General features: G+C 44.0%; 1 protein-coding gene across 2 annotated transcripts in view; it reads left to right on the plus strand.

Moving 5' to 3' along the window:
- The window catches only part of FIRRM (FIGNL1 interacting regulator of recombination and mitosis), a 983,706-nt gene that overhangs the window by 150,243 nt on the left and 810,939 nt on the right, over nt 1-22,524 (plus strand). For both annotated transcript variants that reach the window (XM_077276297.1, XM_077276298.1), the window contains exon 6: nt 20,390-20,552. In XM_077276297.1, the coding sequence (XP_077132412.1) occupies nt 20,390-20,552 (163 nt within the window). The remainder of the gene's footprint in view (nt 1-20,389; nt 20,553-22,524) is intronic.

Raw genomic sequence — 22,524 nt, forward strand, 5'->3', positions numbered from 1 at the left:
ATTGTGTTGAATGGTTGTATACGACACTTTCAGTATACAGCAATGCCCTTTGGACTATCAACTAAGTTAATGTCGGAAGTAATGTCATACCTAAGAGTAAGAGATACCCTCATAATCCCGTACCTTGATGATCTTTTAGTAGTAGGAAGTTCCCCTTCACAATGTCACCAACGATTGTGTGATATGGTTTTGTCCCTGCAAAGGTTAGGATGGTTGATAAATTGGGAAAAGTCTAGACTTCTTCCAACTACTCGACAAACATTCTTGGGAATTATAATAGACTCTATAAGCCAAAAATGTTTCCTACCACAATCCAAGCAATTGACAATAAGAAATAAGGTACAGTCGGTAATAGATAAACCTCTAATATCTTTAAGACAAGGCATGTCCCTCCTTGGCTCCTTCACATCATGTATCCCAGCAGTACCATGGGCTCAATTTCATTCAAGGTGTTTACAATATGCAATTTTACATGAGGAAATAAAATTACAAGGTCATCTAGACGGTAAAATTTCCCTTTCTGAAGACGTAATTAAATCTCTATCCTGGTGGCTAGAACCAGATCACTTGGTTAGTGGGGTCCCCTGGGTAGTTAAACCCTCAAACACAATATTCACGGATGCCAGTCCTAGTGGGTGGGGAGCACATTTGAGAGATCAGGTAGCCCAAGGTCTATGGTCGGTTACGGAGTCAGACGACTCATCTAATATAAGAGAGCTGAAAGCTATCCATCACGCTCTGTGAATTCCTTCCGCAGCTACACGGAACACATACAAGGATTCTGTCAGACAACATGACATCAGTAGTGTATATCAATCATCAAGGAGGAACAAGATCAGGAACACTCATGTCTATAGCCGAAGACATCCTAACTATAGCCGAGGAACATCTACTGTCTCTATCAGCACTACATGTCAGAGGAGTGGACAATTCAAAAGCGGACTTCCTCAGTCGTCATACCCTCCACCAAGGGGAGTGGGTTTTAAATCATCAAATCTTCAAAATGATAACCATGAAATGGGGTTTACCAGAGATAGATCTCTTCGCTACAAGAAACAACAGGCAATTAAAAAAGTTCGCTTCAATGTTCCAATCAGACAAACCCGATTTTCTCGACACTCTCCAGGTGCCATGAACATTTCAGAAAGCGTATGCTTTTCCTCCTCTGATACTTCTACCAACAATAATCAGGAAGATAAGGGAGGACAAAGCCAATATAATCCTGATTGCCCCATTTTGGCCAAAGAGACCATGGTTCTCCCTGCTCAGAGCCATGTCCATCTCAGATCCATGGATTCTCCCAGAGGATCAGGATCTTCTCTTCCAGGGACCCTTCACCCACCCTCATGTGAAGGGTCTACGGTTGACAGCCTGGAATTTGAGAGGCAATTGTTGAAACTAAGGGGTTTCTCTGATCAAGTGATTAATACTTTATTATTAAGTAGGAAAAGATCCACTACTTCTATATATGTCAGAGTATGGAGAAAGTTTCTAAGTCTTTATCCATTGGCCTTGTCAAAAGAAATTCCTATTTTTTAACATTTTAGAATTTCACCAGAGAGGACGTGACTTAGGTCTTTCAGTTAATACCTTAAAAGTACAAGTCTCTGCTCTAGGGGCATTGTATAGTCACAATGTAGCGGGTGATAGGTGGATAGCTAGATTTATTTCAGCCCGCCAGAGGTCAGAACCAGTTCAGATTCCCCGCATACCTCCTTGGGATGTTAATCTAGTCCTTGAAGCCTTGACAGGTCACCCATTTGAGCCACTACACTCAGCTCACATTAAACACGTTACTCTCAAAACTACTCTTCTTGTCGCATTAGTATCGGCGAGAAGGGTAAGTGACATACAGGTACTATCAGTAGATCCTCCCTTTCTGTCGATATTTCCAGATAGAATTTTCCTGAAAACAGACCCTTCCTACCTACCTAAGATGTGTACTAAATTTCATAGATCTCAAGAAATTCTTCTTCCTACTTTTTATGATAACCCTACAAATCAGGAAGAGGAGAAATACCATACCTTAGATGTGAAAAGGGCTGTAATGACTTACTTAGACAGGACTAGCGCCTGGAGGAAGAGCAGGGCTCTCTTTGTTTCCTTCCAGGGTCAAAGGAAAGGAGCTGGTGTTACAAAAGGCACATTATCTCGATGGATTCGGGAGGCGATATACCTTGCCTATTCGTCTAAAGGGGAGAATCCACCTGAGATTGTAAAGGCACATTCTACCCGTGCGATAGCTTTATCCTTGGCGGAACGAGCAGAGGTTCCAATAAAACTCATATGTAAGGCCGCAACCTGGTCTTCTCCTGTTACCTTCTATAATCACTATAGATTAGATCTATCTGCTTCCACTGATTTGTGTTTCGGTAGATCAGTTCTTAACACGATAATCCCCCCCAAATAACTATCTCTGAAAGTCTCTCAGTGGGTGCTGTCGTGGCGAAGAGAAAACACCGGATTACGTACCGGTAATGCTCTTTTATAGAGCCACGACAGCACCCCTTCACTTCCCTCCCTTATATATTAGTTTGCATATGAGCACTATTAAAGGGAGGGTGCCGTGATTTTAGTTTTTGTATTAATAATTATTGATTATACAATCAATTATTTTTAATACAAAAGTAAATGTACCTCTTTCATACTTTTTTATTTATTCACTTTTACATTCACCACTGGAGGCCGCCATTTTCATTAGTGTGGGTGTAAGTGTCTGGGAACGACACTTGCACACCTCACTTACGGCAGCCATGTACATAGGAGCCAACGGTCGGGCTCCGACCGCATCTCCTGCCTCTCAGCTGTGACTTGGCCATGCCCACTGAGCTGCCACATCACAGCTGTGAGAGGAGATCGCGGCCATTTTGTTTATTTCCCTCTGCCATCGCACACACAGCTCAGTGCGTGCGATGGCAGGAGCTGCCAGGGAGAAGCTGCTGCCGAGGGTCCAGGGTAAGTATCTGCAGCGAGGAGCTGTGATTGCAGCCTGTACTTAGTATTACATTACAGGCTGCAATCACTGCCGACCTGTTCAGAGCAGAGCAGGGAGATCGTCCCACTGCTCTGCCCTGAACATGACTCAGCACTTCCTGGTAGAGGAAAGAAGGTAAGTACAGCGTTTTTATTTTCTTATGCATCTACCACTGCTGCCAGCCCCTATATACCACCTAGCACTGCCTGCCTGCCTCTGTATACCCCTGCCTGCCTCTGTATACCACTGCCTGCCTGCCTCTGTATACCCCTGCCTGCCTCTGTATACCCCTGCCTGCCTCTGTATACCACTACCTGCCTGCCTCTGTATACCCCTGCCTGCCTCTGTATACCCCTGCCTGCCTCTGTATACCCCTGCCTGCCTCTGTATACCACTGCCTGCCTCTGTATACCACTGCCTGCCTCTGTATACCCCTGCCTGCCTCTGTATACCACTGCCTGCCTGCCTGCCTCTGTATACCACTGCCTGCCTCTGTATACCACTGCCTGCCTGCCTCTGTATACCACTACCTGCCTGCCTATGTATACCACTACCTGCCTGCCTCTGTATACCACTACCTGCCTCTCTATACCACTGCCTGCCTCTGTATACCACTGCCTGCCTGCCTCTGTATACCACTGCCTGCCTCTGTATACCACTGCCTGCCTGCCTCTGTATACCACTGCCTGCCTGCCTCTGTATACCACTGCCTGCCTGCCTCTGTATACCACTGCCTGCCTGCCTCTGTATACCACTGCCTGCCTCTGTATACCACTGCCTGCCTCTGTATACCACTGTCTGCCTGCCTCTGTATACCACTGTCTGCCTGCCTCTGTATACCACTGCCTGCCTGCCTCTGTATACCACTGCCTGCCTCTGTATACCACTGCCTGCCTCTGTATACCACTGCCTGCCTGCCTCTGTATACCACTGTCTGCCTGCCTCTGTATACCACTGTCTGCCTGCCTCTGTATACCACTGTCTGCCTGCCTCTGTATACCACTGTCTGCCTGCCTCTGTATACCACTGTCTGCCTGCCTCTGTATACCACTGTCTGCCTGCCTCTGTATACCACTGTCTGCCTGCCTCTGTATACCACTGTCTGCCTGCCTCTGTATACCACTGTCTGCCTGCCTCTGTATACCCCTGCCTGCCTCTGTATACCCCTGCCTGCCTCTGTATACCCCTGCCTGCCTCTGTATACCCCTGCCTGCCTCTGTATACCACTGCCTGCCTGCCTCTGTATACCACTGCCTGCCTGCCTCTGTATACCACTGCCTGCCTGCCTCTGTATACCACTGCCTGCCTGCCTCTGTGTACCACTGCCTGCCTGCCTCTGTGTACCACTGTCTGCCTGCCTCTGTATACCACTGTCTGCCTGCCTCTGTATACCACTGTCTGCCTGCCTGCCTCTGTATACCACTGTCTGCCTGCCTCTGTATACCACTGTCTGCCTGCCTCTGTATACCACTGTCTGCCTGCCTCTGTATACCACTGCCTGCCTCTGTATACCACTGCCTGCCTGCCTCTGTATACCACTGCCTGCCTGCCTCTGTATACCACTGCCTGCCTGCCTCTGTATACCACTGCCTGCCTGCCTCTGTATACCACTGCCTGCCTGCCTCTGTATACCACTGCCTGCCTGCCTCTGTATACCACTGCCTGCCTGCCTCTGTATACCACTGCCTGCCTGCCTCTGTATACCACTGTCTGCCTGCCTCTGTATACCACTGTCTGCCTGCCTCTGTATACCACTGTCTGCCTGCCTCTGTATACCACTGTCTGCCTGCCTCTGTATACCACTGTCTGCCTGCCTCTGTATACCACTGTCTGCCTGCCTCTGTATACCACTGCTGCCTGCCTCTGTATACCACTGCTGCCTGCCTCTGTATACCACTGCTGCCTGCCTCTGTATACCACTATCTGCCTCTATATACCACTGCTACCTGCCTCTATATACACCTACCACTGCTACCTCTGTCCTGTGTAGCTAATCTTGTCCTGGGTAGCTAATCCTGTCCCGTGTACTGTGTCCTCAGCAGTCAGTATCACACAGGACAGGATTAGATACACGGCTCAGCAGTCGGTATCACACAGGATAATAGGATTAGATACACGGCTCAGCAGTCAGTATCACACAGGATAGGATTAGATACACGGCTCAGCAGTCAGTATCACACAGGATAGGATTAGATACACGGCTCAGCAGTCAGTATCACACAGGATAGGATTAGATACACAGCTCAGCAGTCAGTATCACACAGGACAGGATTAGATACACGGCTCAGCAGTCAGTATCACACAGGACAGGATTAGATACACGGCTCAGCAGTCGGTATCACACAGGACAGGATTAGATACACGGCTCAGCAGTCGGTATCACACAGGACAGGATTAGATACACGGCTCAGCAGTCGGTATCACACAGGACAGGATTAGATACAAGGCTCAGCAGTCAGTATCTAATCCTCTCCTATGCACTCCTCTCCCCCCTGCGTGTCTTTCCCCGTTGTGGTTTATTATTTTTGCTGTGGGAGATGAGGGAGTCGAGGATTACGCATTCGGTATGGTTTAAAAAAGATTAATAAAGGACTTTATTCTGGCCGAGTCTTTATTTACAATACAACTATAGGATTAGTAATGGATGGGTGCCTTATAGACGCCTCTCCATTACTAAGCCGTGGGCTTGATGTCACCGGACAATATGAATGTGACATTAACCCCACAAATATGAACCCCACTTGCTACCGCTACAGGGCAAGTGGAAATTGCCAGGCAAAGCGCCAGAAAAGTTGCATGCAAAAGGCGGCTGAGAGCTGATGTTTTTAGCCTGGGGGGGGACAGTATCCATGGCCCCTTCCTAGGCTATTAATGTAAGCCCGCAGCTGTCTGCATAATATTTGATGGTTATTAATTATAGGGGGCCCCACGTCTTTTTTTGGGGGGGTGTCCCCCATTTTAATAGCCAGTAAAGGCTATAAGTATACAGTTGGGAGCGTGTGAGTGTGAGCACACCCTCCCACCCATAGACCAGTACACTGCTCTCCTGAAATACTGTGCTCCTGTCACCCTGCTCCTTCCGCCATACGTCTCTCACCTCCCTAGAGCAGCACAATACCATATGGATCACGTATAATGCCGCTATATATATATTTATCACATATTACTCCCATAAAGACCACACATTATGCCGGGATATTATAATATATATAATATCACACATTATGCCGCCAAGTATTGTGTGATCTATGTGACGGTATTATATGTGATCTATATGGCAATATTATGTTTGATCAGTGTTGTGGAATGATGTAAAAACTAAATGACGGTGGTATATGAGAACTATATTGTGGGATTATGTGTGATCTATGTGGCAGTATTAGGTGAGAATTATATGGCGGTATTATGTGTGATCTATATGGTGGTATGTGAGAACTGTATGACAGTATTGTGTGATCTATTTGATAGTATTGTGTGTGTGATCTATATGGCGGTATTATGTGAGATCTATATGGCGGTATTATGTGAGAACACTATGGCAGTATTATCTTCAGAAAGCGGACCCATTCTATGGTGGTTGTGGCTGAGCACCTGCACGTGGGTCTGGGGTAATAGAGGGGGCAGCATGACCTCCAGTTAGGTGCAGTCAGGGCTGGTGAGGCAGCTGAAGAGAGGGGTCTCATTTTTATCGTTACTATATGGCTACATTTCCTTCCCAGCGTCACCCCGGACTGCGTCTGTTGTCTCACTTTCACACATCGCCAGGACAGGATGGAGAAGACAGGATCTGAGGAGGGGAATGGGGTCTTTGCATGCAGAGTCTGGATCAGAACAGGCCATCAATCCACAGAAATGTTTCCTGGATTTCTGTGGAGCAGACGGTCCATCCATGTGTATAAAAGACAGCGCTCTATGTACAATCCCTGGCTGCTCCGCGCACTAAACAGGGTGCCCCCCATAGACCAGCACACTGCTCTCCTGAAATACTCTGTGCTGCTGTCACCCTGCTCCCTCCACCACATATCTCCCAGAATCCTTGCTGCCTGCCATCCTCGGTGACTGTCTACTTGTCAGTATAAGGCTGCGGTCACACTAGCAGTATTTGGTCAGTATTTTACCTCAGTATTTGTAAGCAAAAACCAGCAGTGGGTGATAACTGCAGAAGTGGTGCAGATGTTTCTATTATACTTTTCCTCTATTTGTTCCACTCCTGGTTTTGGCTTACACATACTGAGGTAAAATACTGACCAAATCCTGCTAGTGTGACGGCATTCTTACTCTGCAGTCACCAACAAAATGGCTGCTCACTTTGTTCCTGAATCCTCTCATCCCTTAGCAAACACATAGAAGGGAAGGAGAGGAGAGACATCACATGTCAGCAGACTCCGCCCATAATTACTGCAGTGCAGTAATGTGAGCTAGTTGTACACTAGGTTTTTCTGAAATTTCAGCAGCTGCTCCCCCTAGTGTTTAAAAGTGGAAATTCCAAAACTTTTCAAATTATTTTTCATATTTTACTAAATTATAAACAAATGAAAATATTTTTTAAGAAAATTTAAACATTAATTCTTTACATTTTTACAATTGCTGTAAAATTTTTTTTTTTTATGGCACCTTCCCTTTAAGGGTGATTGGTTCTTGTAAATATACGTAATTAAGTTAAGATAAAATGTTAATATAGAATGACCTACTAAAACTGGTGGGCGGTTCCTCGCAATCTCTGTAACCCAAACTGTGGGAGCGAGGGGGACCGCCCCTTTTATCTCTCCGTAGGGTTTCCTGTTCCTAGGGGCGGATCCCCACGTAATCCGGTGTTTCTTCATCCTCATCCACCATTTCACCAAGACTATTTTTAAGGGGGCCAACACTATCATTTTTAAGTTTCTTACGATCTGTGTAGATAACCCCTTCCTGACTTGCGCCGTACTAGTACTGCGTTCCCGCAAACCGCAGTACTAGTACGGCGCTGCTATTTCCGGTCACCGCACTACATCGCACGGTGATCGAGTGAGGATGGGTGCTGTTCCTAATAATCTGCTGATTCCAGGGGGCACCAGACGGGGGGGGCGGAGGGGAGAAGAGTGCAGCTGGGACAGAATGAGGGGTAGGGAAGGCTGACAGCGGCGTCAGATTGGAAAAAGTTCTGCATGATTGTGAACTAAAAAAGAACAGGTTCTTGCTATTGTAACTGATAATGCTTCAAACATAAGTACAGTAAAACTGATAAATGGGAATAATGAAGGTGAAACAGCCGCTAGAAGAACATTTCACATTCAGTATGTTGGAGATGGAAGGCCACAGTCCTGTTCCCATAATGGAGGAACAAACCGATATTACTACAGAAGAACAGCAAAATGATTTTTTACAATTAGATGATCTTGTTGAAGCGGCTTCACAGCTCTTTCCTATTCATCACATGCGCTGTGTTGTACACACGCGGCAGCTGGCAATAAGAGATAGTCTGCAAGAGGGACATCCTGGAACTGATTAGCAAAGTGAGGAAATTGCATATTGCTGCCAGAACCCCTAAAATTGTTTTCATCTTGAAGAGGGGCAATTGTGGATCAAGCCACTCGGTGGGGCAGCACCTATTTAATGATTGAGAGCTTGCTTGAGCTGAACCCCTTCCTTGTAGATATGGCCAACTCTCAGATAACACTACATGAAGGTCAATGGACACAGGTGGCTGAATTGAAGGAATTGCTTCATCACCCTTTTACAGTGACTAAAATGTTACAAGCTGAGGATTTAACTACTGGCATTTTTACAAAGGAGTGGAAGAACTTGTTGTTTTGTCTGTCCCAAAGAGGAGGTTTAATTGCAGATTGTATTGCTGCTTCAATGAAACGGAGAGAGACACTGCTATTGGAAAATACAATTCTTCTGGCAGCTGTTTATGTGGACCCGAGTAATCATATGTTGCTTGATGATCAACAGCTTACTAAGGGAAAAGAAGCTCTGATTGAGGTAGCAGTTAGGAGGAGTGGGCTACTGGACTGCCAAGAGCAAGAGGACTCTGGTCCTGCCAGTGCTGCTGCTGCCGTTAATTCATCCTCATCAGATGAGGAGTTTGATTTCGGCAAGTATTTGGATGACATGGAGCAGGCAAAGCGTTGCTGCAGGGAAAAAAATTCCACTCCCATAGAAAACAGATTGACCATATTTCAGCTAAATTTTTCACTTGCTCTCAAAGTAGATGAGTTCAATCAGTCATTAAAACCAACTGTGCATGAGGCAATTCATTTATACCCTGAAATTGTTGAAGATGTTGCCCATGTGGTTACTGCTTTGCCACCAACCCAAGTTAGTGTAGAGAGGTTGTTCTCTAGCCTTAAAATAATTAGGTCAAATTTGAGGTCATCTAGAGAGGAGGATCTGATGGAGGCGATACTATTTCTCAGAACAAATTCATAGACTGCACAAATGCTATTCAGTACGCTTTTGTTGAAAACTGCTTTTTCCCCACTTACTGCAGAATGTATAATAAATTGTAATTTTTTTTTTGTTCTAAATTTGTATTCCAATAAATATACACTGCTCAGGAAAATAAAGGGAACACTAAAATACGCCATCCTAGATATCTCTGAATAAAATATTCCAGTTGCAAATTTTTATTCATTGCATAGTGGAATGTGTTCAGAACAATAAAACATAACTAGATGGGCATTTCCTGAAGGAAATACATGGTGCTTGAACAGCGCTGCCTGTTTTACAGCTGCCCTTACTTTTCACACACAGGACTGGGGGAGGGCACTTAATTTTCACACACAGGAACGGGGGGGCACTTACTTTTCTCACACAGGACCAAGGGGGCACTTACTTTTCACACACAGGACGGGGGGCACTTTTTTACTTTTCACACACAGGACCGGGGGGCACTTACTTTTCACACACAGGACGGGGGGCATTTACTTTTCTCACACAGGTCCGGGGGGCACTTATTTTTCACACACAGGAGTGGGGGGCACTTACTTTTCACACGCATTATCGGGGGGCACTTACTTTTCACACACAGGACCGGGGGGCACATACTTTTCACACACAGGACCGGGGGGCACTTACTTTTCACACACGGGACCGGAGGGTGTCAGTCACTTTATTATGATGTTTGGCTTTGATAAATGATCATGTCCTAAAATGGACACCGCACATTTGCATAGCTGCCATCTTTGGAAGGTCAAGTTGGGGGTCATGGAAAGGTCGCCATTAATTTCTATGGGAAAATTTTTCTTTAAAATGCGATTTTTTAAAAAAAACTGCAAATCGGATCGTCTCCAAAAATAGCACACCTGACCCCACCGAGGGCTTCGAAACGCCACCTGAACGGGGTCTTCGCACCGAGCGGTTCGGGCCGTATTAATTGCGGAAAACGCGGAGAAGAAGAATAAAATATAAGAAATCGGATTACAATATGTTGCTTGAACCTAGAGGGTTCAAGCACCATAAATATAAGAAATCGGATTATAATATGTTGCTTGAACCTAGAGGGTTCAAGCACCATAATTATCAATGTAAATCAACAGGAAAATCCCATGGAGGTCTGGATTTGGAATGATACTCACAATCAAAGTGGAAAATCAAATTACAGGCTGATCCAACTTCAGTAGAAATGCCTCATGACTAGGAAAAGATACTCAGTATTGTGTGTGGCCTCCACGTGCCTGTATGACCTCCCTACTGTACAACGCCTGGGCATGCTCTCGATGAGGCGGCAGATGGTCTCCTGAGGATGTCCTCCCAGACCAGGACTAAAGCATCCGCCAACTCCTGGACAGTCTGTGGTGAAACGTGACGTTGGTGGATGGAGTAAGACTATCACAGTGATCAAAATAAAAAAAATGGTAAATAGCTCCCCCTCTTTATCACCCCCATAGGTAGGGACAATAATAAAATAAAGAAATTATTTTTATTTTTCCACTAGGGTTAGGGTTAGAACTAGGGTTAGGGTTAGGGCTAGGGTTAGTGTTATAGCTAGGGTTAGGGTTGCAATTAGGGTTAGGGTTAGAATTTGAGTTGCAATTAGGGTTAGAACTAGGGTTAGGGCTAGGATTAGGACTAGGATTAGAACTAGGGCTAGGTTTAGGGTTGCAATTAGGGTTAGAATTAGGGTTACGGTTGCAATTAGGGTTAGAATTAGGGTTAGAACTAGGGTTAGGGTTAGAACTAGGATTAGGGTTAGGGATGGAATTAACCCTGCTGTTCTGTTTAGATTTCACATACACTTGTACTGTTCCCGGTCATTTTTGACCGTCCTTATAAAATAATCATTTTTAGCTAATCTAAGTGGTTTTTTTAAACAGTTTTTGCACTATTATATTGCTTGTGAAGATGGTTGTTCAAATACCAGAAAAAAAAATAAATACAAAGCTTGTTTTATATTTTTTTTATATCCAAAAGGGAACATGGTATTTTTTCGATTTTTGTAATAATTGATTATTTTTGCAGATAAAAAAAAAATCTTGATCTAAATGTTAACTATAAGTAATAATATCAAACATTATGTAGATATACTTTTTTCAAAGGCAAAAAAAAAAAAAAAAAAAGCTTTTTTCTCTATAAAATGGCAAAAAACGTTGTTTTTTATACACTTATACTGTTCCCGGTCATTTTTGACCGGACCTAACAAAGTTGTGATTTGTACCTAATTCAAGTGTTATTTGATTACCTGTTGCATTGTTTTACTGTATGTGAACATGGTTTTCAATAATCAGATGAAAAATTAAATCAAAAACTTTTATTTTTTGAATCAAATAAATTAACATTTATGTACAGTGTAATACTGTACAACCAGCAAACACATGGAAAATCAGAAAATCATGATTTACAATATGAAATGTTGACAACTGAATGGAACTAGATCTATATGAACAGCAGGGTAAATAAAAACCAGTGAAATAAATTGCGCATAGCTATACTGGAAGCGAATCCGTCGGCTGTATCGCAACTTGAAAATGTTGGTATGTGTAAATCTGTTCTGACCAAAAGTAGTCAGATACATTGATAAATAGTAGTAGATGCAATATATAGTTCAAAATGAGGTGATAGCACCTTTATTTTTGTCAAAAATTGTCTGGAGAGCTGAATAAAGGCCTATCGGTCATTTTTGACCGAACAGTACAAGTGTAAAAAAAATTGTACCAAATAAAGTAAACAAAAATTTTAAAAAAAAAAAATTCCCACAGAGAGTACCCCCCTAATGACGAAAAGTCAGGGAGCCTCAAGTCTCAGAATCACACGCTGAATTTTTATAACATTATAGAATTTCAAAAACGGTCATTTTTGACCTAACAGAACAGCAGGGTTAAGGTATGTGCACATGGTGCGGATTTGGCTGTGGATTCGCAGCAGTTTTCCGTGCGGTGTACAGTACCATGTAAATCTATGGAAAAGCAAATCTGCTGTGCTCATGGTGCGGAAAATACAGTGCGGAAATGCTGAGTTGTATTTTCCGCAGCATGTCAATTCTTTGTGCAGATTCCGCAGCGTTTTACACCTGCTCCTCAATAGGAATCCGCAGGTGTAAAACCGCAGGTGGATTCCGTTCAAAAAACACAGGAAAACCGTGGTAAATTTTTCAAAAACTGTGCGGAAAAATCCTCACACGAATCCGCAACGTGGGCAAGTAGCCTTAGGGTTGGAATTAGCGTTATGGTTGGGGTTAGGGTTGGAATTAGGGATAAGATTAGGGTTAGCGGTGTGTGTTGGGGTTAGGGTTAGGCTTGTGGTTAGGGTTATGGTTAGGGTTGGGATTAGACCTAGGGGTGTGTTGGGGTTAGAGTTGTGGTTAGGGTTGGGATTAGGGCTAGGGGTTTGATGGGGTTAGAGTTGAGGTTAGGGTTAGGGGTGTGTTGGGGTTAGTGTTTGAGTTTAGAATTGAGGGGTTTCCACTGTTTAGGCATATCAGGGGGTCCCAAACGCGTCATGGCGCCATCATTGATTCCAGCCAATCTTGCATTCAAAAAGTCAAATGGTGCTCCCTCCCTTCCGAACCCCGACGTGCGCCTAAACAGTGGTTTACCCCCACATATGGGGTATCAGCGTACTCAGGACAAACTGGACAATAACTATTGGGGTCCAATTTTTCCTGTTACCCTTGTGAAAATAAAAAATTGCGGACTGAAAAATCATTTTTGAGGAAAAAAAAAGATTTTTATTTTCACGGCTCTACGTTATAAACTTGTTTGAAGCACTTTGGGGTTCAAAGTGCTCACCACACATCTAGATAAGTTCCTTGGGGGGTCTAGTTTCCAAAATGGGGTCAATTGGTGGGGTTTTCTTCTGCTTAGGCACATAATGGGCTCTGCAAACGCAACATGACGCCTGCAGACCATTCCATCAAAGTCTGCATTTCAAAACGTCACTACTTCCCTTCCGAGCCCTCACGTGTGCCCAAACAGTGGTTTAACCCCACATATGGGGTATCAGCGTACTCAGGACAAACTGGACTACAAGTTTTGGGGTCCAATTTCTCCTGTTACCCTTGTGAAAAAAAAATAGCAGACTAAAAAATCATTTTTGAGGAAACAAAATATTTTTTATTTTCACAGCTCTACGTTATAAACTTCTGTGAAGCACTTGGGGGTTCAAAGTGCTCACCACACATCTAGATAAGTTCCTTCGGGGGTCTAGTTTCCAAAATGGAGTCACTTGTGGGGGAGCTCCAATGTTTAGGCACACAGGGGCTCTCCAAACGCAACATTGTGTCTGCTAATGATTGAAGCTAATTATTCATTCAAAAAGTCAAATGGCTCTCCTTCCCTTCCGATCCCTGTCGTGCGCCCAAACAGTGGTTTACCCCCACATATGAGGTATCGGTGTACTCAGGAGAAATTGCCCAACAAATTTTACGATCCATTTTGTCCTGTAGCCCATGGGAAAGGAAAAAAAATTGAGGCTAAAAGAATTTTCTTGTGAAAAAAAAAAAGTACTTTTTCATTTTTATGTATCTTTTTGTGAAGCACCTGGGGGTTCAAAGTGGTCACTATGCATCTAGATAATTTCCTTGGGGGGTCTGGTTTCCAAAATGGAGTCACTTGTGGGGGAGCTCCAATGTTGAGGCACACAGGGGCTCTCCAAACACGACATGGTGCCCACTAACGAATGGAGCTAATTTTTCATTCAAAAAGTCAAATGGCGCTCCTTCCCTTCCGAGCCTTGCCGTGTGCCGAAACAGTGGTTTACTCCCACATGTGAGGTTATCGGTGTACTCGGGAGAAATTTACCAACACATTTTAGGATCCATTTTATCCTGTTGCCCATGTGAAAACAAAAAAAATTGAGGTTAAAAGAATTTTTTTGTGAATAAAAAAAGTACTTTTTCATTTTTACGGATCAATTTGTGAAGCACCTGAGGGTTTAAAGTGCTCACTATGTTGCTAGATAAGTTCCTTAGTGGGTCTAGTTTCCAAAATGGAGTCACTTGTGGGAGAGCTCCAGTCTTTAGGCACACAGGGGCTCTCCAAACGCGACATGGTATCCGCTAAAGATTGGAGCCAATTTTTCATTCAAAAAGTCAAATGGCGCTCCTTCCCTTCCGAGCCCTGTCGTGCGCCCAAACAGTGGTTCCCCCCACCACATATGGGGTATCAGCGTGCTCAGGACAAATTGGACAACAACTTTCTTGGTCCACTTTCTCCTTTTACCCTTGGAAAAATAAAAAAAATTGTTGCTAAAAGATGATTTTTGTGACTAAAAAGTTAAATGTTCATTTTTTCCTTCCATGTTGCTTTTGCTGCTGTGGAGCACCTTCAGGGGTGCAGTTTTTAGAATGGTGTCACTTTTGGGTATTTTCAGCCATATAGACCTCTCAAACTGACTTCAAATGTGAGGTGGTCCCTAAAAAAAAATGGTTTTGTAAATTTTGTTGTAAAATTGAGAAATCGCTGGTCAAATTTTAACCCTTATAACTTCCTAGCAAAAAAAAATTATATATATTTCCAAAATTGTTCTGATGTAAAGTAGACATGTGGGAAATGTTATTTATTAACTATTTTGTATCACATAACTCTCTGGTTTAACAGAATAAAAATTCAAAATTTGAAAATTGCAAAATTTTCGAAATTTTCGCCAAATTTCCATTTTTTTTCACAAATAAACGCAATAATTATCGACCTAAATTTACTATTAACATGAAGCCCAATATGTCACGAAAAATCAGTCTTAGAATCGCTAGGATCCGTTGAAGCATTCTTGAGTTATTACCTCATAAAGGGACACTGGTCAGAATTGCAAAAAATGGCCAGGTCATTAAGGTCAAAATAGGCTGGGTCATGAAGGGGTTAAGAAACATAAAGCGTCTCTTCGGTTTTTTAAAGATCTTCGTTTTGGATAAGTGCTTCTTCAATCACTAATTTTCTAATATTTTCTCTTTCCAGAGAAACACCAAGTTTGCGAGCCATTTCTCCATTAAGGGCTCATTTACACTTGCGTGGAAAATGGACGAGTGCAATCCGATAAAAAATCGGATTGCACTCGGACCAATGTTATTCAATAGGTGTCTTTTCATTTGCGATTTTTTTTCTCAGCCGAAATCGGACTGAGAAAAAAATTGCAGCATGCTGCGTATTGCTGCGATTCTTGGACAAGACTCGCCAATGCAAATCAATGGGTGCGAGAAAAAAATCGCACAGCACTCGCACCATGCGAGTTCTGTCCGATTTTTACGCACCGGTGTCCTTTGAAAAGCCGGTAATTCAGCGCGGTGTACAGTAAAATCACACTGACAGGTTCAAATGGTCAGACCGAGCGTATGAACCAAAATTTTTAGCAGTACTTACGTTGTTTTGTTTCTGACAATCAGGAGGAGTGGTCGACGTTTCTTCCTTTGGCTGAGTTTGCCATCAATAATCACCGCCAGGAGTCTTCTGGGGAGTCTCTATTTTTTTGTGTTCACGGGCTATATCCTCAATTTTGTACTTTGTCAGGGGGGGCTCTTCCAGCGTCCCGGAGGAAGACCAGTTAGGAGCACCACTGTCATCAGTCTGGATGAGAGTTAAACAGCGCCTGTTGAGCGTGGGTGCTAGGTACAAACGTGTGGCTGACAGTAGGCGTGTGCCAGGTCCGGACCTGAGTGTGGATGACTGGGTGTGGTTATCCACAAAAAACATAAGACTCAAAATACCATCCCTTAAATCGGGTCCTAGGTTTATTGGTCCATTTAGGGTCGCCACCGTCATTAACCCAGTAGCGTACCGATTGGAGCTTCCTACGGTGTATAAGATACACAACGTATTCCACAGATCATTATTAAAAAAGGTGGTGGGTTCCGTGGACGCGACGCCTACGCCTTCTCCAGTCTTGGTGGATGGTAATTTGGAATTTGAAGTTTCCTAGGTGGTTGACTCTCGTGTAGTGTGCCGCACTTTACAGTACTTGGTACACTGGCGTGGTTATGGGCCTGAGGAGAGGTCTTGGGTACCAGCCTCGGACATACATGCGGACCGGCTGGTCAGTATGTTTCACTGCCGCCATCCGGACAAGCCGGGTCCTATAAGTCGTGAGGGCCCTGGGGTCTCTCGTAGAAGGCGGGGTACTGTCATGTCGGATGCTGTTCATACTAGGGCGTTCGACAGACAGCGGTAATTCCGCTTTTGTCCACTATGCGCTCAGTGGCGTCGGCTAGATTTTATCTAGCTGGTCCGGGGTTAATTTAGCTGGTGCTCGGATTGGAAGCTGGGTCACACCCACTGCCTTTAAATAGTTCTTCTGAACATTGGGCGTCGCCGATTATAGCTTCTGTCTTGTGGTTGGTTATCTCGGTCTGGTGTGGTGGTCTAGGAGAAGGAGTTTTGTATCTGGTGGTGTATTTCCATGTTGTCATATTTTCTCCTTCCTTTATTTGTATTTATTTTGCCCTGTGCACTTATAGTGTATTCCTGTGTGACTGCGGCGTGGTGCATATTTTCTGTAATCCTTGTCTGTGCTAACTGTGGGTATTGGTGTGTGTGGTCTCTTCACTGGGTGGTGGGTGGAGGTTTCAGCCTAGGGTTGAAACAGGAGACAGGGTGAGGATGGAGGCCCAGACATGCACACCATCAGTGTAAACTCTGGGAGAGGGTCAGTCAGGGTTTCCCAGAGTTGAGGGAAATCGCAGGGTTCTGGGTTTTTAGCTCTTGCCTACCTAGGTTTCCCGTGACAAACAGCTGCTAGAAGAATTTTATTTTCTAATAGCAGTGTCTCTCCGTTTCATTGAAGCAGCAATGCCATCTGCGATTAAACCTCCTCTTTGGGACAGGCAAAACAACAAGTTCTGCCACTCCTTTATAAAAATGCCAGGAGTTATATCCTCAGCTTGTAACTTTTTAGTCACTGTAAATGGGTGATGAAGCAATTCCTTCAATTCAGCCACCTTTGTTCATTGACCTTCATGTAGTGTTATCTGAGGATTGGCAATATCTACAAGGAAGGGGTTCAGCTCAAGCAATCGCTCATTCGTTAAATACTGACAGATTACTGGGAGGGGCTGGTGAGGACCCAGCGGTCATGGTGCACATTGGCACAAATGACAAAGTTAGAGGTAGGTGGAAGGTCCTTATAGATGATTTCAGGGAATTAGGCTGCAAGCTTAAAGCAAGGATCTCCAAAGTGGTATTTTCCGAAATACTACCTGTACCACGTGTAGGAAGGAGGGGTTTAGTTTCCTGGGGAACTGGGCCGACTTCTCAGTTGGCTACAGGTTCTACGCTAGGGACGGGCTGCACCTCAATGGGGATGATGCAGCTGTGCTGGGGGAGAAAATGGCTAGAAGAGGCTCCTGATTCAGTATGGATATTCAAATACACTTAAACTACTGATGTCTCAATTAATTTTACTTTTATTGGTATCTATTTTTATTTTTGAAATTTACCAGTCGCTGCTGCATTTTCCATCCTAGGCTTATACTCGAGTCATTAAGTTTCCCCAGTTTTTTGTGGCAAAATTAGGGGTCTATATACGTATTTGTTTTTTTTTCTTTATTTGGGAATTTTTTAAATACATTTTTACACTTTTCTATTTATTCTTTTAAAGTTTAAAGTTTTTTTTAAAAGTTTTTTATATTGTCCCAGGATGGCACTTCACTATGTAGTATCAGATTGCTGATCTGATACTCTTCAATGCTTCTTCACTACAGAGAATCACATCAGCGTCTGACAGACAGGGAAGGTGGCATATGTCATCACAAGCCACCTTCCCTGCAGGACCTTGAAGGGCACCGTTATCTCAGTGCTGGAGGTCTCCATGTAGACCATCAGAACAACATGATCGCATCAAACCGAGCTGACACCTGCACCCGATCGCCGCGAGGCTAGCGTGTGGTTGTGCAATTCGGAGTGCCGTACATACACTGCTGTTTGTCTGCGGGAGCTGCGTTCCTGCAAAGCAGCATATGAAAGGCACATGTCGGGAAGGGGTTAATGCTCTTATTGTATTATCTCTATTCAATTTTGCTTTATATGCATGTCTGATGCTGACATGGCTGAGGGGGTTGCCCATTGATTGGCAAATCCTTATATATGATTGTCCAGCTATTAAGTGTGGCTATTTTTGGATTGATAATCTTAACAATTATACATGTGGCTCATTGAAAAACTCACCATATAAGGATGTTTAAATATCTAAACTATTTCTGTTTCACTGATTGGGCTTAAGCTCTTGAGGTATACAACTCCATATTAGATATAGCTAATTTTATATATTGGGCTTATTGGAGTGTTCATCAAATATGGACTTGATTGGTAATTCCTTTATAAGATATATAAATGATCCCTCTGAGTGCATCTCTTACATCTTCTTTATATGATTTTCTCCATTGTATGTAATTAGCATGTTTTCTCTCCATAACTTTTTGTTTTTACTCCCACAAATACAGTCCTACAATTCTCATTAAATAAGAAAACAGGAGGAACCGGAGCATGTTTATATAGAAAAAGATATACTTTATTATAACAAAAGACAATAAAAACAGCAATAACACTTAAAAAGTAGGTGGTGAATACCATGATATACAAATACAAGAAGGCATCCACCCCTTTAAACTCCCCATATATATACTCTAATCCAGGAGGGAAATCCCTTATAAAAAGCGGCGCTTCTGAGCCGCGAAACACGTGTCGGGGGGCTGTTATCCTGGTGGGACTCCACTCCTCTACTCCCCTCTCTGTACCCCGGTAAGCTGACTTGGCCTTATTTGGCTAATACATACTTTTTTGCTGTATTTTGTCATTTTTACTGACTACTTGCTAGTCACCTTGCCTGGTTGCATCGTATGGAAGGGATTTCCCTCCTGGATTAGAGTATATATATATGGGGAGTTTAAAGGGGTGGATGCCTTCTTGTATTTGTATATCATGGTATTCACCACCTACTTTTTAAGTGTTATTGCTGTTTTTATTGTCTTTTGTTATAATAAAGTATATCTTTTTCTATATAAACATGCTCCGGTTCCTCCTGTTTTCTTATGCTATTTGGAGCTAAAAAATTGATGGGTCTGGTTGTATGCAGCACACATGTGTTGTCCCAGACTAAGATTATGATTTGGGGATTTCTAATATTATTAATTCTCATTAAATGCCTATAGTTGCTTCTCCATATGTGGACATTAATACTTGAATATTTGACTTGGGCTACCTAACTCGCCTTTTAAGATATATGCTATTGGATGTTGCTTTTATTTTTACAATTTATATTTTATGGGCTTTTGTTTTCTGTTGGTACACCACAGCACAACCCCCTCTGTTGGCCTTTGATCATAGCAGCACAGGGTACTCCACTCATGTTCAGTTGATTTCAGTTCTTTCTCTTTGAAGTAAAGTGTGGAATATGGTAAAATGTTTATTTGCTTTTCTATGTAGTATGACTATCTGGTTTAATTGTGTAAACATTCAAAGTGTGAAAATTGGTAATGTTTCTAAATTTGTCAAATGTTAAATATTTTTATATAAACAAATATAAAAAATGGCCTAAATTTACAGGTAAGAAATTGTCAATAAAAGTCATTTTTTAGAATTGCAGTGATATTTGGAAGCGTTCCAAAGTTATGATCACATAAAAATACATTGGTCAGATTGAAAAATGGGGCTCTGTCATTAAGGCCAAAACTGTTTACACAACTAAGGGGTTAAATGTAAAACTAGTTTATAAAACATGCACAATTCCCATAGACTGTATAAAGTTCCACCCTAGCAAGAAGCGCACATCTTCAGAATGGTATGTTATTGTTGGGCCTCCACACTTCAACAATGAGGTGCATTAACTATTAATGCAATGTAAACTCAAAATGCAATTTATCTCTGGTGTTATCTCTATGATTCCTGGTGGCACCGCTTTCATTTTACCCTATTATGTTACCTCGCTATTATTTTGTTAACATGCAAATCACCCTCACACAGTCCTGTTACACTGGACAGATGCATATTTGATAATAACATTGCTCTTTAGGACGGTGATTCCGTATATTTTGGACGACTCCATCTGGTTTCAAATTTACTTCAAGCACTTTTCAAAGAGGCTGTGACCCTGGAAAAACAGTTAATGGAACTGCTGGATAAAACTACGATAAGCGCCTCCACATCAGTCACTGAAATTACCGGCATGGTCTGCGGTAAGTTCTGAGATATTACTCCTGAAGATCAGCACATAGTTGATGCTGCGTGAGTTTTAGCTGCAAGGAGGTGTTTCTAGAGTTTTTCTGCTCCAAAAGAAATGTCTGAAAAATCTCTTAAAGGGAACCTGTCACCACGTTTTTGGAAGATGGGATAAAAATAGCGTTAAATAGGGGCAGAGGTGGGCGTTACATTAGTGTGTTTGTTATGCGTTTATTACCCACCTAAGTTGCCGAAATACGTTTGCAAAGTCTCCGTTTTCGCCTGTCAATCAGGCTGGTCTGGTCAAAAGGGCGTTGTCTTCCCCCAGATTTTGCGTAGTTTTCCGTTGGTGGCGTAGTGGTGTGCGCATGCCCAAAGTCCGGAATCCTCTGCCAGGGGATTTAAAAGAGCGCGCTGTTCGTTTTCATTGGTGATCGGTGGGCGCGGCCATCTTCCTTTGGCCGCGCGTGCGCAGAAGCGGCGCTCTGCTGGCCGCGGCTTCAGGAAAATGGCCGCCGCGATATCCATCTGCGCACGCGCGGCATCCCGCGGCCATTTTCCTGAAGCCGCGGCCAGCAGAGCGCCGCTTCTGCGCACGCGCGGCCAAAGGAAGATGGCCGCGCCCACCGATCACCAATGAAAACAAACAGCGCGCTCTTTTAAATCCCCTGGCAGAGGATTCGGGACTTTGGGCATGCGCACACCACTACGCCACCAACGGAAAACTACGCAAAATCTGGGAGAAGACAAGACGCCCTTTTGACCAGACCAGCCTGATTGACAGGCGAAAACGGAGACTTTGCAAACGTATTTCGGCAACTTAGGTGGGTAATAAACGCATAACAAACACACTAATGTAATGCCCACCTCTGCCCCTATTTAACGCTATTTTTATCCCATCTTCCAAAAACGTGGTGACAGGTTCCCTTTAAGCAATTGAAAACCACTTTGCTCTTTCTGTGTTCAGTGGTTTTTGCATGTTTTTGTCCCACATCAGTTTTACCCTTCGCCACGACAGCACCCCACATGAGAGAGGGATCCGCCCATAGGAACAGGAAACCTACAGAATAAAAGGAGGCGGTCCCCTCTCCTCCTCAGTTTAGGTTTCCTGTTTCTATGGGGAACCCGAAATACCTGCAGTCCAAAAAGGATTCCTGGGGCCATGCACCCGCCTGCGTCAGTCTCTGGTGGAACGGCAGGGGCTGCGGTACCAGAGGCAGCGGCGGGGGAGCCACTGTTTACAGCCTCCCCCCTCGTCTGATCGTCGCCATGGTCCGGGTTCGGTGCCGCTGGGCCGCCCGGATCCATGAGGACGCGCGCGCTCAGCGGCCGGCTTCTTATCCTGTAGCCGCCGCATGGTGAGGAGGAGCGGCGCGTCTAACCCGGAAGTCGCGGGAGCACTTCCGGGTTGGGTCCGGGGAGGCAGGAGATTCGGCGCCAAGTTTAAAAGTGCAGCGCTAGCGTCGGCCGGTGTGTGTAAGTATGGCTTCACCGGCCGATGTAGCGCACTTGTCTGCGACGGAGCAGTCTCCCAGTAAGGAGACAAGCACCAGGAGCAGCACCAAAAGTGGAGATCGATCCCAGGAAAAGCGATCTGCCACCAAACAGAAAGGTCTTTCAGCTAAGAATCCGCCTCCAGAACCGGTACCTGTCAGCTTCACTGGGTGAGTTTTTATAAAAAGTCTCCTCCCATATGCTGATATATGTTCCTCCTGTATTCCCTTCCTCTAGACTAAGAAAAGGACACATAAAACTAAACACAGAGAATGTGCCTTATGTTTGCAACCCCTCCCGGACTCATATTCTAAGAGGTTATGTGCAGAGTGCATCGTATTGACCCTACGGCAGGAAAACGTAATGACTCCGTCTGACGTTAGAGCCATAATTCGTGAGGAGATGCAAGGTCTGACCCATACAAGTAGTACCAGTACCCGTCAGCCCAGCAGGTCCCGATCTCCAGTAAGCTCGGAGTCAGACGCAGTACAAAAA

The sequence above is a fragment of the Ranitomeya variabilis genome, chromosome 8, assembly GCF_051348905.1.
Source record: "Ranitomeya variabilis isolate aRanVar5 chromosome 8, aRanVar5.hap1, whole genome shotgun sequence".
NCBI classification, from domain to species: Eukaryota; Metazoa; Chordata; class Amphibia; order Anura; family Dendrobatidae; genus Ranitomeya; species Ranitomeya variabilis.